This window comes from Chiloscyllium plagiosum, chromosome 20 (genome assembly GCF_004010195.1).
Source record: "Chiloscyllium plagiosum isolate BGI_BamShark_2017 chromosome 20, ASM401019v2, whole genome shotgun sequence".
Taxonomy (NCBI): Eukaryota; Metazoa; Chordata; class Chondrichthyes; order Orectolobiformes; family Hemiscylliidae; genus Chiloscyllium; species Chiloscyllium plagiosum.
Window position 1 is genome coordinate 39,297,032 of NC_057729.1, and position 17,909 is coordinate 39,314,940.

Consider the following 17,909-nt stretch of genomic DNA (forward strand, 5'->3'; position numbering starts at 1 on the left):
GGAATATTACAAACATAAGACTCCTCAAATTGTGAGATGCAATCGTTTTTTACTCACTACTCAGAGAACCAGGGGAAACCTTATTAGGATATTTGACTAGGTTAGGATGACTGGTAGAGGCATTTTGGAAAGGCAAGTCTGGGCAGGGCTTATACACTCAATGGAAATGTCCTGGGGAGTGTTGCTGAACAAAGAGACCTTGGAGTGCAGGTTCATAGCTCCTTGAAAGTAGAGTCGCAGGTAGATAGGATAGTGAAGAAGACGTTTGGTATGCTTTTATTGGTCAGAGCATTGAGTTTAGGAGTTGAGAGGCCATGTTACAGCTGTAAAGGACATTGCTTACACCACTTTTGGTGCAATTCTGGTCTCCCTTCTCTAAAAAGGATGTTGTGAAGGGTTCAGAACATGAACAGCACAGAAGTGGAACGAGTGGAGAACGTCAAGCCTCTGGGAGTGGTCATCCACAATAAGCTTTCTTGGACTCTTCATGTGGACACACTGGTTACAACGTCTCTTCTTCCTCAGGCAGCTGAGGAAATTTGGCATGATGGCAAATACCCTCGCCAACTTTTATAGGTGTGCCATTGAGAGCATTCTGTTTGGCAACTGTACCATTCAGGATCGGAGACAGATACAGAGAGTGGTGAACTCGGTCCGGACAATCACAAAGGCCAACCTCCCATCTATAGAATCCATCTACCAGGCCCGCTGTCAAGGAAAGGCCGCCAGCATTCTCAAAGATCCATCCTACCCTGGCAATGTTTTTCTACAACCCCTACCATTGGGGAGAAGGTACAGAAGCCTGAACACATGCACCAGCTGGTTTTGCAACAGTTTCTACCCTACCTGTTAGAATGGACTCACAAACTCTTAGCATTCGCCTGTACCTGTGTTTTTGTTTTTGCCGCTGTTCATCTATTTTTTATTTACCTATGCTACTTAACTCTGTAATCTGCCTGTATTGCTCACAAGACAAAGCTTTTCACTGTGCCTTGGTACAAGTGACAATAAATTCAACTCAATTTAATTCCAGAGTGCCAACAAGGACAAATGTTGCCACAAACAGCACCCCCACATTGATGGGGTTTGCCAGGTTCACCCTGGACTCAGTTACATGTCGACTAAGCAGGTCCTTTCATGGGCTCAATGTTCTAAGTCATTGTGGACACCCACTCAAAGTGGCTGGACATATATAGAATTCAGTCATCAGTCACAGGGTTAACAAGAGAAAAATTGCACCTGTATTTTGCAGTACACAGACTCCTGGAAATGTTGGTCACAGACAATGAGCTAGCATTTACCAGCAGGGAATTTGAATATTTGTTGAATGGTATTTGACATATAAGAGCAGCTCCATTTCATCCATCATCCAATAGCTGGCAGAAGGAGCAGTTCAAACTTTGATGTCAGGCTTAAAGAAACAGCCTATAGCTTTATTTGATACCAATGTCCTGGTCCCTATTTAATTGTAGGACCACCCCTCACACAATTACAGTGATAGCTCCAGCAGAGTTTCTCATGGGGAGATGACTTTGCACCAGGTTAAATCTGATCTACCTGGACCTGAAGTGAGGGTGAAATGGCCTCAGGAACACCAATGCTGGACACAAGACTCCACTAAGTGAGAGAGACAGGGGATACAGTTGGTGTAAGAACCATGGGAATGGCCCTGCATGGGTAAGATGCATGGTCAACACACAACAGTGGCAAATAAAGTTTGGGTAGGTGTGACAGTACTGAACAAGCACATGGACCATATGAAAGCTGCAAACTTGCAAATGGGGTGGGAGCAAAATTTGTCCAGCTCCTCAGAACAGTCAGAATGGCTGAAGGAACCTATGGGTTCTCTCTCTCCGAGTGTTGAAGAGACTTCAGAATATGAGATGGACACAGCAAACCTCACCGCCGCAATGCCTTGGCTGCCTTAAGAGGAGAATAAATTTCTTCCGAGACAGTCTAGGTGTCAGAGGTGGGCTTCTGTCCATCATATGCCACCCATATCTGAGGCAGAGTCAGAGGAACCTGACCTGGTACTAGAATTCCTCAGGAGGAGCTAAAATAAATAAAAGAACTAGCCGGTGCACTTGAACTCAGACGGGGAGGGATGTCGTGATTCCACCAAGGTCTGCCAGGTGGAGCTCATAGAATTTGAGTTCCTTGATTGGACCAGATTAATAGCCCCAAATGTGGATCCCCGGCAGACAGATAAGAACAGGAATGTTTTCCTACTGAGGAGGAGAATTTGCTCTCCACACAACCCCACCCCCTTGTTTCAGATGGACATTTTTTTTGGATTTTTTTTTTGTTTCTCTTTATCGTTTGTTGTGAGTGTTTTTTTCTGGGTTTTCAAAAAAAAAACACTGGAATGTGTGACATCCTGTTCACTCTGAGGGAGATGGATCAGTGGTGGTGGGATACTAGCCTCTCTGGAATTATTTCAAAAAGGTTGACTCTGCTTTCTCTCCACAGATGCTTTCTCTTCTTCCAACAATTTTTGTTTTCACTGAAGAGCCAACTGATGTTTAGAGGTAATTTTGTAGTGTCACTCTAATTTTGCACATGCAGTTGCAGTGCTCCACCTCGTGGTGGTATTGGCCAAAAACACAGTCTTTCTACCCTATGTAGTTTCATTTTAAAATCAACCTGCTCAGATATTTTGACACACCTTTGTGACAGGTTTTGTATTCGGACCTCCTGGCCCAGTTGTAGGAACATTACCATTACACCATAAGATAGATTATTTTATGTTTGCCTTAATATTGAAACTAAGTGTAGTGTTAGAAAAGCACAGGCTGTCAAGCAGCATCCATGGAGCAGGAGAGTTGACGTTTTGAGCATAAGCTCTTCATCAGGAATGTGGGGATGGCCCAAGGGGGCTGAGAGTTAAATGGAAGAGGGGCTGGGGCTGGGGGGAAGGTAGCTTGGAATGCGATAGGTAGATGAAGGTAGGGGTGAAGCTGATAGGTTGGAGAGGAGTGTGGAGCGGATAGGTGGGAAAGAAGATGAACAGGTAGGAAACGCAAGTCATGGAGGAGGTGGAGGGCGTGGGTGGTGTTCCGAACATATGTGGGGAGTTCGTGGACCAAAGGGGATTGGATGGTGTCAGGGTACGCAGAGATAAGTTTGGTGGGGCAGGAGTAGGCGGAGACGATGGGTCAACTGGGGCTGTCGGGTTTGTGATTTTTCGGTAGGAGGTAGAACTGGGCAGTGCGGGGTTCCCGGTCTATGAGGTTGGAGGCTGTGGATGGGAGATCACCTGAAGTGATAAAGTTGTGGATGGTCTGGGAGATAATGGTTTTGTAATGGGAGGTGAGGTCGTGGTCAAGGGGGCAGTAGAAGGATGTATCCATGAGTTGGCGCCTGGCTTCAGTGGTGTAGAGGTCGGTGCACCAAATTACCATAGTGCCCGCCACCCTCTCCTGTCGCTGGTTTGATGGTGTGGTTGGGTTTGTATTGGAAGGCTGCGTGTTGTGAGGATGAGAGGTTGAAGTGGGTGAGGAGGGTGAACCAGTTGAGGCGGTAAATGTCACGGCAGCAGTTGGAAATGAAGAGATCGAGGATGGGTAATAGACCAGCATGGGTGTCCAGGTGGATGGGGTGTGCTGGAGATAGGTGGAGGGGTCCTCATCTTCCACCCCACCAACCTCCAGATCCTCACATCATCCTCCGCCACTTACATACAGACCCCCACCAGGGATATATTCTCCTCCCCACCCCTATCTGCATCCTGGAGAGACCATTCCCTTCATGACTCCCTTGCATTCCCTCCTCCATCAACTTACCCTCCATTCCTGGCACCCTCCCCTCCACTGCAAGAAGTGCAAAACCTGTGCCCACACCTCCCCCCTCACCTTCGTCCAAGGCCCCAAAGGACCCTTCCACATCCGACAGAGATTTACCAGTAATTCCACACACGCCATCTACTGTATCTGTGGCTGTTGATGTGGAATCCTCTACATTGGGGGAGAGGACACCAACTTGTGGAACGTTTCAGAGAACATCTCTGGGACACACAAATGAAGCAAACCCACCGCCTCATGGCTGAACACTTTAACTCCCCCTCCCACTCCGCCAAGGACATGCAGGTCCTGGGCCTTCTCCATCGCCAAACTCGAGCCATCCGATGCCTGGAGGAAGAATACCTCATCTTCCGCCTTGTGACATTCCAACCACACAGGATCAATGCGGATTTCACGAGTTTCCCATGCAGGTCCTGGGCCTTCTCCATCGCCAAACTTGAGCCATCCGACGCCTGGAGGAAGAATACCTCATCTTCCGCCTTGTGACATTCCAACCACACAGGATCAATGCGGATTTCACGAGTTTCCTCATTTCCCCTCCCCCCACCTTATTCCAGATCCAACCTTCCAACTTGGCACCGCCCTCTTGAACTGACCTACCTGTCCATCTACCTTACCATATAACCGCTCCACCCTCCTCTCTGACCTATCACATTCACCCCTACTTTCATCTACCTATCGCATTCCCAGCTACCTTTACCCCAGCCCCACACCCTCCCATTTATCTCTTAGCCCTCTTGGGCCATCCCCGCATTCCTGATGAAGAGCTTGTGTTCGAAACGTTGACTTTCCTGCTCCTCGGATGCTGCCTGACTGGCTGTGCTTTTCCAGCGCCACACTCTTTCGATTCTGATCTCCTGCATCTACAGTCCTCACTTTCTCCTCCTTTATATTCAAACTACTCAAGCAAATGGCCAGGAGTGCCGGCAACATGACTAATCATGCTTCCAGCTTTGCACTGTTATGTATTCATCCCAATACATAAAGGAGTTATTCGGGATTATTACAGATTTATGACAGCATTTTGTGAGGTTATTTTATTTGAGCTTGTTTCATCCTTTCTTTACACAAATAATATTTATGTTAGGACACATATCAAATTGTGGGCATAATGGTTTATTGAAGTTAAGATTTTCCATTAAAGTCTGGTAATACTGTATGCTTTATTTGAACCAAACATTAATTGTGACATAATTGTTAATTGTTCTGAATAAGGCTTTATTACCTCAGCTATTCTGTGTTAATACCAACTGTTCAATAAATAAGTTAAAAACTGGTCATAAAGCAAAAATAAACTGCACAAGATCATTTAGAAAACTTGAAAACGAAAACAAGATCAAAAGTGTGAATATCTTTCAGAATGTTAATTTGTTCTTCTGAAATCTTGAAATTAATAATATACAAAGTGCTGACAATGCATACTGATGAGAAAGTTGAAATGCAAGTTCACATTACAAACCTGTTAAGACCTGCAAGATGACAAAGTGAAATCTCAACTAAGATGATAAGGCAGAAATTGCTGTATTACTGTTGATTAGATTCAATGTTGGCGCAGCATGCTGACTATCAGTGTGCTCAGAATTTCTGCCTACATTTTCCATACACTGATGTAGGGACAGACGTTATCAGCCACTCTTGACTGGACAAGGCCTATGAAGATCAAAAGCAAGGCACAGCACCACTAGCATAGAGGTAGGTTCTGTGAAAGCCCTAATAGAGAATCCAATCTATTTTGTTTTTTCTTGCAGCCAATAGGCCACAATTTTTACTTTGACATATTCAGGTAATTTCTGTAGAATTCTCATATAATTATTGCCTGCCACAATCTGGCATTCACAATAATTTAACAAGCCTGTACGCTACACAGTAATTGACTTCATATCGCTATTTCAAGTTTGAATGAAGGCAATACCCCAAGCATTTGATTTGATTTATTGTTGTCACATGTCCCTGAGTATGGTGAAAAGATATGTTTTGTGAGCAGTACAGGCAAATCATAACATATAAGAACATACAGATCATAGGATGTTTAGACAGAGTGAGGCATACAGATTAGATTTGAAATTAGATTTGAAATTAGAGAAGTCCATTCAGCAGTCCAATAATAGTGGGGAAGAAGCTGTTCTTGAACCTGTTGGTGTCCTGTTTAGACTTCTGTATTTTCTGCCTGCCAGAAGAGCATTGCTGTGAGGAACTAACAATATAGGGACAATCAATAGGGAACACAAGCAAGGCTATGAAGAATGATGGTATCAGGATTAGGAGGAAGAGCTGGCTTGAACATAGATTAGTTAGCTAGAGGTGCTGATATGTGGAATTGTGATGTTGTGGCAGTAACAGAGACCTGGCTGAAGGAAGGACAGGAGTGTGTGTTAAACATCCGAGATACAGGCTGTTGAGGTGTTACCCAAAAGGAGTACTTCAACCTTCCATGGGCAGCGACATTATTCTTACAGAGAAGTGTATTCATTATTTCTTGAACAGTACCCTATTATGTTCAAATAAAAGACTGACTGAAACAATACTTCGCCTTCTAATGAATACTTTCCATGGGGAGGAATAATAAAACAAAATAAACCTTTATATCTATTCACTATTTTGTTTTACAACCTGTGGCATTGTTTACAAAGGGGTAACAGCGCTGGAGGGAACATTGATTTGATTATTTGTGCGAGTTGATTGACTTGGAAGGTGGGGTTGAGCAAAGAGTGAGGGCAGCACCAGAGGCGGAACCATAGGCTCAGGGAACGGTTTGTGTTGGTGCGGCCTTGGGGAGACGGTTCTGTTGACGGACCGGAAGTGGCCGGAGTGTATTAGCTGTTGCTGCAGCTATTTTCCGGTTCGTATCGCGGGGAATGGGAATGAATTGGTTTAAAAAAAGGGGTAAATGGGCGGCGGAGTGAGTGAGGTGGGGGTGGGGTGAGGGAGTGAGGTGGGGTGTGGGGAGTGAGGTGGGGGTGGGATGGGGTGGGGGAGGGTGTCGATCGGGTGGAGGGCTCCGGGTGGGTGAGAATGTTCAGAGCTGGAGCTGTTTTCTTTCACAGAATCCCCTGCATTGTGTAAACAGGCCATTCAGGTCCACACTGACCCTCTTAAGAGCGTCCCACCCAGATCCATCCTCCACGGCCTGTCCCTATATAATCCTGTATTTCCCCATGCACATCCCTGAATGCTATGGGGTAATTTACCACAGCTAACCCATCCACACATCTCTGAATACTCCAATCCTCCCTAAACTGCACATCCCTGGATACTCTGGTCAGTTTACCAACGCCAACCCACCCACACATCCCTGAACATCCAAACCACCCGAGTCTGCACATCCCTAGACACTATGTGGTAATTTAGCATGGTCAATCCACTCTAATCTGCACATCCTTGGACTGTGGGAGGAAACCCACACAGACAGAAGGAGAATGTGCAAATTCCACACAGACAAGTCACCCAAGAATGGAATGAACTCTAGTTCCTGGTGCTGTGGGGCAGCGGTGCTAACCACTGAGCAACCGTGTCCCCTCCCCCACCATTTTTAAAGGTAAAATTTAAAGTGGAGTGAGGGAAGAGTGGTACCTGATACAACTGTATTACACACAGCTTTAACTTCACTCATCCAATTTAATTGTGTTTGTGCTCATGGCTGTGCATCTACTATGGAATTCAATACCATTAATGAAACTAAGCCACAATAGACTCTAATAAAGGTCATATATAATGACTTCAAGAAAAACACTCAATAAATTCATAAACTGTACAGCTCCAGATGATCCTCCTGTTAGTGGACTGGTGCAAGATTTAACCTTCCATGGGCAGTGACATTGTTCTTCCAGAGGAGTGTATTCATTATTTCTTAAACAGTACCCTATTATGTTTAATTTTAATAGAACCTTTGACCAAAGTATAATGTTTGTTTCACAGTCTAAGTGATTCATGTATCTTAACAAAAATGTCAGTCTTAATTTTTTGATGATCTTTGTTCTTGTGTAAAAGAACAGATTGAAGCATGCCAGATTGCTTAATGCCTCAGTGCCTGTACAGTTATTCAGAATGTTGTCCCTCAGGATTGATTGAATCATATCTTATGTGCACATGTTGCATTTACACAGTTATGCGCAGGCATCTCCATGCTGGCAGAGCAATTGAAATGAAGAAACTTATAAAGAAATTTGAAATGAGACCGGAATGATCTAACCAAAGGAATTGTTTTTATCGCTAAGTATTCAGAGGTGAAAAGATGAAAGGAAGGAATAATTGAGACTGGTTTAGAAAGAGAATCTCAGTGGCAAAGAGGAAATGTTTCAGAGTAAACAAAAACAATCCCTGATTGTACCATGAAGAGCTTGGGGAGTGAACAATAATCCAGGTAGGGGAACAAATGATGTGGGCAAGGATATTGAATTCGTGGATATTCCCAAATAGGCTAGAGAAAAGCTGTGGAAGAATTTGGTAATGAAGGACAAAAATACATTTGCTAAGGTAGATAGAGGTGTAGATCTGGTGAGAGTAAAATAGATTTGTGATTATTTGTAAGGCACAGGAGCTAGTTTAAAGTAGATTAATTGTGTGAATTGAGGGCAGCTAACAAATTCATTTTTGACGTAACTCTATCTGAACAAAGGTTTTTTTGGACTAAAATGGGTAAGGTTGCTTTAAAACATGGCGTTGAGAGTTATCAAGATAGAAAATTTGCATAAAGCAAAAGTCATGCCAACTCAGAATAGTAGGAACTTAAAGTACTACTATAACAATCAGTATGAAATGCTGTTAGTGACCATAGTATTGAACAGCGCCTATGTAAGATCCTACTGGGGCATAGTTTACATAAATTCGATGTTGATGCAGTGTTAAACTAAGCTGTTCTCTCTGTCTGTCGAAATACAGGTCAAAAATATGTCTGCTATGGAAATGGATCAAGAACTGGCCAAAAAACTGTTCTTTGAAGGAGGCACTCTTATAATACTTGGAGTTCCTGAGGGCACTGAATTTGGCATTGATTACAACTGTTGGCAAGTTGGCCCCAAATTTAAAGGAGTGAAGATGATCCCACCAGGAATCCATTTTATGCATTGTAGTGCTGTGGACAGCAGCAATACTCTGATAACAGGGCCACGCACAGGTTGTTTCTTTCACATAAAGCAGAGGGAAGTTCTAGTGAAGCGATGGGACAAGAAGGAAGAAGAAATAATTCTAGTTGAGGTCTCGGAAGAAGAGAGAGAACAGATAAGAGAGAATCTGACGGAACTGGACAAATGCTTGGGACCATATCCATATGCAACAATGAAAAGATGGGTTTCTTTAACCAATTTAATTACCGATCCCTTAATCCAGAAATTGCAACCTGAAAGTGGACGGATTTGTGCATTTTCTGAAGTGCAGCCAGAGATTGCACTACCACATACAAAGGATCGCGCCGAACAGAATCTATTGCCTTATGATACCCTATGCAAGAGCTACGAAGAGGGGTTAGCCAGACTGCCCAAGATGAAAGTTAAAGCTGGTACTGAGATCAGATTCACGACCATTCCAAAACAGAAGTATCCTGAGGGAGCATCCCCAGCTGAAATTACAAAGTTTAGCATGGACTTTAGCTATGCCCTGGATACGGTAATAAAACAGCGATACCCTTTGAACTCAAAAGATATATTAGGTTGGTATGTCATAGAAAGTGTGAGCTGCTTGATAAGATGTTATTTGCAATTCAAAATAATGTCCAAGGAGATTTAAAAATTGCATTTCAGCTTGACTTGCACTGTCTCAGAAAAGATGGTCTTTTTTGGTGATTCTATGTAGAGGATATTCCAACATAAAACAAACTCAGCCCAATTGAATGGGGGAGAGGTAAGTCATGTTCTTGTCTGTGGAACTTGGGCTGAAAACAAGACTAAGCCCAAACTGAGTGTCTTTGTCTGTTGTAGGGATCTAAAGCAAAATTAATTTGTTTTCTCTAAATCTAATTCTTTAGAATTAAACTACACAAAATTGACAATTCTGTGCTACATTATCTTTCCTGGAAAAAAGACAATGTTCTAGTTTGAGTTGGAATATACTGTTGGGACAATATTATATAATTTTGCTCGCATTAAACTGCTGCCTTAACATTTACCAAGAGTATGTGCTGTTGACGCCAGTTGGAAGCAGCAAAAGGATTTTTTTTTTAAGGGCGGCACAGTGGCGCAGTGGTTAGCACTGCTGCCTCACAGCGCCAGAGACCTGGGTTCAATCGGGTAACTGTCTGTGTGGAGTTTGCAGATTCTCCTCGTGTCTGCGTGGGTTTCCTCCCACAGTCCAAAGATGTGCAGGTCAGGTGAATTAGCCATATTAAATTGCCCGTAGTGTTAGCTGATGGGGTAAATGTAAGGGAAGGGTCTGGGTGGGTTGCTCTTCGGAGGGTCGGTGTGGGTATATGAATAGGAAGGGTTTGGAGAGATATGGACCGGGTGCTGGCAGGTGGGACTAGATTGGATTGGGATATCTGGTTGGCGTGCACAAGTTGGACAGAAGGTTTCTGTTTCCATGCTATACATCTCTATGATTGATCATGATGGACAAAATGTGATAAAATTGTTTTAGATAAACCTGCCAATTTATTTTTGTTGTGATTTGATCTTGCTTCATTCAAGCAGTAATTATGTTCCTACAGGCCAGTAACCCAGGAGATTATCTTAAGTTCTCTGAAATTTTAATTCCAGTTTTATTAGTAAATGGGATCCAAAGGGAGCTATCCGATTGGATACAAAATTTCCTTGAAGGTAGGAGACAGAGGGTGGTGGTAGAGGGTTATTTTTTTCGATTGGAGTTCAGTGACCAATAGTGTGCCACAAGGTTTGGTGCTGAGTCCACTGCTTTTCCTCATTTGAATAAATTACTTGGATATGAATATAGGAGGAGAAAGTGAGGACTGCAGATGCTGGAGATCAGAGCTGAAAATGTGTTGCTGGCAAAGCGCAGCAGGTCAGGCAGCATCCAAGGAGCAGGCGAATCGACGTTTCGGGCATGAGTCCTTCTTCAGGAATATAGGGGACATGGTTAGTTAGTTTGCAGATTACACCAAAATATGTTGTGTAGTGGACAGTGAAAAAGATTATCTCTGAGTATTATGGGACCTTGATCAACTGAGTTGAGGAGTGGCAGATGAAGTTTAATTTAGATTTTGTTACGGCGAACTAGGGCAGGACTTATACAGTTAATGATAGGGCCTTAGGGAGTGTTGTTCAATAAAGAGACTCCAGGGTTGCAGTGCATAGTTCCTTGAAAGTGGAATCGCAGGACAACAGGGTGGTGAAGGAGGTGTTTGGCACACTTGTCTTCATTGCCAGACCATTGAGGATAGGAGTTGGGATGTCATGTTGTGAATGTACAGGACACTGGTGGGGCCATTTTTAAAATACTGCATACAATTCTGGTTGCTCTTTGATAGGAACAGTGTTGTTAAACTTGAGAGGCTGCAAAAAAAAATTTACAAGAATGTTGCTGGGACTGGAGGGTTTGCACTATAGGGAAAGGCTGAATGGGCCGTGCTGTTTTCCCTGGAGCTTTGGTTGCTGAGGGCTGAACTTACAGAGGTTTATAAAATCCTGAGGGGCATGGGTTGGAGGAGTTCAGAACTAGAGGACGTCGGTTTAGGGTGAGGGAAAAAGATTAAAAAGAGACCCAAGGGGCAACTTTTTCATGCAGATTGGTACACGTATGGAATGAGCTGTCAGAGGAAATGGTGGAGGCTGATATAATTACAACATTTAAAAGGCATCTGGATCGGTATATAAATAGGAATGGGTTCAGAGGGATATGGGCCTGGTGCTGGCAGGTGGGAGTAAATTAGGCTAGGATATCTGGTTGGCATGGATGGGTTGGACCAAAGGGTCTGTTTCTGTGCTGTACATTTCAATGATTCTGTGACCTGTACGTTGGAAGCAGTTTGGAGTTGTGGGTTATGGTTGGGTCAGCTGACCCAGAATAATAGTCATAGGAAATCACAGGCAATGTCAAATACGAAGGCAGGCTCGTTAACTGATTTGCCTTTGTATTGTGGGATTTTTTTCTCAAGTTAGAATAAAAGTAGAAAGGCCCTTCAGCTTGTGCCCTCATACACCATCACACCTGGCATGCTCGCCATGCCACCTCATGACCTCCATGCTAAGGTATACCTCAGTGAACACACTGTGACCCCTGAGGTTCTCATTCTAGGCATTGGAACTTCCATACCTATTCCTCCACTATTCACTAAATAGAATCAATGAATGCTGCAGTAGGACATGTTTTTAAAAAATAATCCATTTGAACGGTTCCCATTACATTCAAACTAAAATTAATTTCTGCTAAAAAACAACATATGTCAATCATCCAGAGCTTGAACTTTTAATTAGCTGAGACTGCATCAGTTGAAACCTCTTAATCATGCATAAATGAACATTGGAAATTGATTGTTGAGAACAGACTGCAAGAACTGTCAATCAAGCACGGGCTGAAGTGTTACAAGAGAGTAACGCAAGAAAACATAATGAGGCGGCTGAGATCCTAGACATCCATACTGTCCTGAAACACATGCCCTCTGCTTGATTGATATCTCTGGCTGTCTGTTCTATACCAACAGTTTCACAACATTTATGACATCACTTTCTTTTATTGTCCTGATGCATTCTAGCATCATTAAGATGGTTCATTGTTTCTGTGAAGTCTAGTGAGTGGACATGAAAGTGCTGTAGCCTATCATAAGGACGATATCTGATGACATGCACCTCACAGTAAGCCATGGAAGCTATGAGGGTAGATGCAGAGGCCTACTGGGCATGAGGACATGTGACAGATTTTTTGAAATATGTGAACTATGATTTATGATGCTGCAAAAGTCATTGACTCCATGAACATTGAGGAGGAAAGGACATAGCCTATCTCATAATGGAGTCAACCAGGTCAAGCATTTTGGGTATGGCGTAGTAACCTGAACCAATCTGCACCTTTAAAAGGCACTCCCAAAAATTGGAAAGCTCAGGAATTCGGGAATTCTGAAATTGGGGTCTCCTGCCATTTTCTATAGTGCTTCTGAGTCGTCCCAACTTGGCAAAAACCCAAGCCTTAATTTTGGATCTGTCTTTCACAAAGTGTTTTCTTTTAGTCCAAACTGGTTGAATCTCTCAGCTTTATTTTAATTCGTCGTGAAGAGTGAGCGTCCAGCAACATCTTTGTATAGTGAACCTCAGGATCATGCTGTCTCTGAACTGTTCCCTCATGCTAGATCCTGCCACGCAACCTTGTCTGGGATATTTTATACCTTTCTCCTTTCAAAGCCTCATCCCACTGTATCCAGGTAGCAACGCTGATTGGCTATTCTTGAGACACCAACCTTTTTTATTGTATTGGAAGCAGTTTGACAGTTTAAAACACAACTCAGCATTCTCGGTTAATTCTATTACTTTGGAGACTCCAGTCTATCCACTGTTAGCTCATAGGCTGCTGCTGAATGCACACAGCTTGTATAATCTTCCAGGAAATAATTAACCACTCAGATTTGTATCCAGTATTGTTCTGGGCACCACACTTCGCAAAGAATGTGAAGGTGGGAGAAGCATGTTCCCTTCAGACATCTGAGAGGGCATCGACAAAGGGAAAACATTACGGAGGGCTGTGGGGAGAAAGCGAGGTGAGTTGCAGTAAATGAACCTTTCAGACAGCCAGCACAGATGCATTAGGCCAAATGGCCTCCTTCAGTGCTGTCACCATTCTATGACTACCTTTTTTGTCAAATACAGTTTATTTGTTTTAATGTATTCTATTCATCTGCAGGTGAATTGCAGTTTTCTTTTGTCTGTTTCCTGATCGGACATGTCTATGATGCGTTTGAGCACTGGAAGGATTTACTTCGTCTACTCTGTCATTCTGAGGAGGCTGTGACAAAACGAAAGGATCTCTACTCTGCTCTCATCTCGATCCTCTATCATCAACTTAATGAAATTCCTGCTGACTTCTTTGTGGATATTGTCTCCAAAGATAACTTCCTCACCACAACCTTGCAGGTAGTTTTTCTGGATCATACCAATATGCAAAATTTATTGCACTTCACTACTTAGGGGTTATTTCTGTGATTTGACTGAAATTCATAACTTATGAAGTAAATTTATTCTACATTTAAGTTTTAGGCACATCTGTATTTTCAAGTTTATCCAATACTCTATTGGAGAAGTCATGAAATGTTTGCTTGTTGTTAATGTTGCTACACTGTAAATCCAAATCCTGTGATAAAACATCAGTGGGTCTTTAGTCTGTGGCAGCAGAATCAAATACTTTATACTGTTGAGAGTCAATGGTGCATTTCCATGGCTAAATTCTGGGTATTGGTCACAATGCTGCTTGTGCCATCTGATGTAGTCACAACAGACCTCTTTGCAGCAGATATAACTGTGAATTGGTTGGCAGTTTCTCACACCCTCACTGAAACTTATCCCCAAATATTAACTGACTTTATGTTAGGGCTGATTAAAGTTGCTACTCCAATATAGCAGTAGTCGGAATAGCTCATGAATCCAAGGTAAACTAAGATATAAAGAACTGGCCTATAATTGCATAACCAAGTGAAATAATCAATCTTCCTCTGCCATTTCCATTATTACTTATATGACTGAAGGTGGATGTTGAAAATGTTTTCACTCAGTTTTTAGTCTGCTTGTCAGTAAACAATACATCTCAAAAATTAAGAATGGGTTTCAACAGAAATTACACACACAAGATGTGGTGAAGGGAAGAAGTAATCATCTTTTTCTGGTGAGGTGGATCCAGATCCTGGGAATTTTTTTCAAGGATCAGTTAACATAGAGCAAATAAAAAGCCTTGGATTGATTATTTAGAGTGTTGTTGATTGTCTCAGTTGCTGTGGTGGAATTTGCCATAACTGTCAAACTGTGAGCGGAATTTTTATAGCAGGTTTTAGGTGTGGATTAGCCTGAAGGCTCGTGAGTAAGATGAAAACTCTTAATTTATTTTCAACTTTGTAATTACAGAGCATCAACTAGACAAAGACCTCAAGGAAGAGCTGTGTAATTGTGGTAACATTAAGTTAACAGAATGTGATTGAGGAATGTGTTCTATTAAGTCATGTCTTCCCTTCTTCACTCTATATTTAGTAGGTTGATTATATTCTGACATGAGAGCCAAAAAGAGATGTTACTGGCTACTGCAGGAGTTTTGCTTGGATGTTCAAGTTCTATTTTTCATTCATTCGTTGTTTATGTCACTAGCTGGGCAAGCATCTATTGTCCATGCACATGAGTTACCTTTTGGGACTGCTGCATTTCATTTGGTGTAAACAGGCCCACAATTTTGTTCGGGAGGGGGTTGCAGGATTTTCACTCAGCAACCGTGAAGGAACAGTGATATATTTCCAAGTGAGGATGATTGTGACTTGTAGGGGGTTTTTGCATATACCTGCTAGTATTGTCCTTCTGGGAAGTACTAATCATGACTTGGGAAGGTACTGTCAAAAGAGCAGCAATGAAATTATGCAGTGCATCTTGTAGATGGTACACACTGATACTGAATGTGAGTGGTGAAGGGACTAGATGTCTGTGGATATGGTGTCAAAAAAGTGGCTGTTTTGTCCTGCACTGTGTCAGGCTTCTTGGGTTTTATTGGAACTGGACTCCAGGCAAGTTAGAAGTGTTGTATCACAGTCTTGTGCCTTTCGATGGTGGATAGGCCTTGGGAAATTGCAGGTGAGTTAATTGCTGCAGGATGCTAAGACTCAAACCTGTTCTTGTAGACAGCGTATTTAAATGGCTGTTCTACTTCAGTTTTTGGTTAATGATATCCTAAAGATGGTGATAGTGGGAGTTCAGTGATGGTGATGACATTACCTGCGAAAGCATGATGTTTGGATTCTCTGTTGTTGTCGATAGCGCTTGTGTAGCATAAATGTCACTTGCTGCTAGTCTTTAAAACCTGAATATTATCCAGGTCTTGCTGCATTTGGGCATGGAATACTTAGGTATCTGGGAAGTTGCGAATTGTGCAAGCATCAGCAAGTATCCCTTTTTCGGGCCTTATTGTGGAGGTCATTCAAGAAGTAGCTGATGATGGTTGCGCCAAGGGTACTACCATGAGGAGCACCTGTAGAGATGTCCTGGAGCTGAAATGACTGATCTCGAACAACCACAACCATCTTCCTTTGTGCCATGTCAGACTCCAACCAGTGGAAAGGTTTCCCTCTGATTCCAATTGACTCTCTTGTTAGGGCTCATTGATGCCATATTCAGTCAAATGCAGCAATTGTTTCAAGGGCAGTCATTTGGACCAGAGGAATTCAACTCTTCAGTCTATATTCTGGGTCTGTAGATTGTGAAGCAGCAAAAATGGCCTTTAGTAGAGTGATATGGTTTTCTTGTCGGATGTGGGAGTTTAAAAAGAGTTTAAATGCTGTTGGATGCAAATCTTATCAGATTGAATGGATCGGTTGGAGAGACAATTAGAAGCGATGAGGAATTTGCAACAGCAACAGTATGTGATGGATGGCAGTTATAGGAAGGGGGGAATGTCTCAGATCCAGTCACATAGATGGGTTAACTCCAGAAGGGTAAGAGAGGTAGGCACCTAGGGCAGGAGTCTTTTGTGGATATACCCATTTCAAACAGGTATGCTGTTTTGGAAAATATAGTGGGTGATGGATTCTCAGGGGAACGTAGCACGAACAGCCAAGTTTCTGGTATTTAGACTGGCTCGAATGCAACGAGGGGTACATCAGCTTCCAAGAGATCAATTGTGTTAGGGGATTCTGTAGTCTGAGGAATAGACAGACGTTTCTGTGGCCAGCAGAGAAAAAGCAGAATGGTGTGTTGTTTTCCTGGTGACATGATCAAGGATGTCTCAGAGAGGGTGCAGAATGTTCTCACCAGGGAGAGGGACCAGCAAGAGGTCATTGTCCACATTGGAACCAACTATATAGGAAGGGAAAAGGTTGAGACTCTGAAGGGAGATTACAGAGAGTTAGGTAGAAATTTAAAAAGGAGGTCCTCAAGGGTAGTAATATCTGGATTACTCCCAGTGCTACGAGCTAGTGAGGGCAGGAATAGAAGGATAGAGCAGATGAATGCTTGGCTGGTCTATGGGAGAAGGATTCACATTTTTGGATCATTGGAATCCCCTTTGGGGTAGAAGTGACCTGTACAAGAAGGACAGATTCCACCTAAATTGGAAGGGGACTAATATACTGGCAGGAAAATTTGCTCGAACTGCTCGGGAGGATTTAAACTAGTAAGGTGGAGGGGTGGGACCAAGGGAGATAGTGAGGAAAGAGATCAATCTGAGACTGGTGCAGTTGAGAACAGAAATGAGTCAAACAGGGCAGGCAGGGGCAAGGTAGGACGAATAAATTAAACTGCATTTATTTCAATGCAAGTGGCCTAACAGGGAAGGCAGATGAACTCAGGGCATGGTTAGGAACATGGGACTGGGATATCATAGCAATTACAGAAACATAGCTCAGGGATGGGCAGGACTGGCAGCTTAATGTTCCAGGATACAAATGCTACAGGAAGGATAGAAAGGCAAGAGAGGAGGGGGAGTGGCATTTTTATTAAGGGATAGCATTGCAGCTGTGCTGAGGAAGGATATTCCCAGAAATACATCCAGGGAAGTTATTTGGATGGAACTGAGAAATAAGAAAGGGATGGTAAGCTTATTGGGATTGTATTATAGACCCCCTAATAGAGGGAAATTGAGAAACAAACTTGTAAGGAGATCTCAGCTATCTGTAAGAATAATCGGGTCGTTATGGTAGGGGATTTTAACTTTCCAAATATAGACTGGGATTGCCATAGTGTTAAAGGTTTACATGGAGAGGAATTTCTTAAGTGTGTACAAGACAATTTTCTGATTCAGTATGTGGATGTACCTATTAGAGAAGGTGCAAAACTCTTGGGAAATAAGGCAGGGCAGGTGACTGAGGTGTCAGTGGGGGAGCACTTTGGGGCCAGCGACCATAATTCTATTCGTTTTAAAATAGTGATGGGAAAAGATAGACCAGATCTAAAAGTTGAAATTCTAAATTGGAGAAAGGCCAATTTTGATGGTATTAGGCAAGAAGTTTTGAAAGCTGATTGGAGGCAGATGTTCGCAGGTAAAGGGACG

The 17,909-nt window shown here is 42.9% G+C and overlaps 1 protein-coding gene across 3 annotated transcripts in view; it reads left to right on the forward strand.

The window, feature by feature from the left end:
• The first annotated feature begins 6,538 nt into the window (after nucleotides 1-6,538).
• Nucleotides 6,539-17,909, forward strand: part of aar2 (AAR2 splicing factor) — an 18,653-nt gene continuing 7,282 nt past the window's right edge. The window contains exons 1-3 of one of the 3 annotated variants that reach the window (XM_043710583.1): nucleotides 6,539-6,639; nucleotides 8,679-9,444; nucleotides 13,578-13,807. In XM_043710583.1, the coding sequence (XP_043566518.1) occupies nucleotides 8,688-9,444; nucleotides 13,578-13,807 (987 nt within the window). In that variant the 5' untranslated portion in view covers nucleotides 6,539-6,639; nucleotides 8,679-8,687. Of the gene's footprint in view, nucleotides 6,640-6,661; nucleotides 6,684-8,019; nucleotides 8,161-8,678; nucleotides 9,445-13,577; nucleotides 13,808-17,909 lie in introns of those variants that run through there. The other 2 variants (XM_043710585.1, XM_043710584.1) reach the window with 2 other exon arrangements.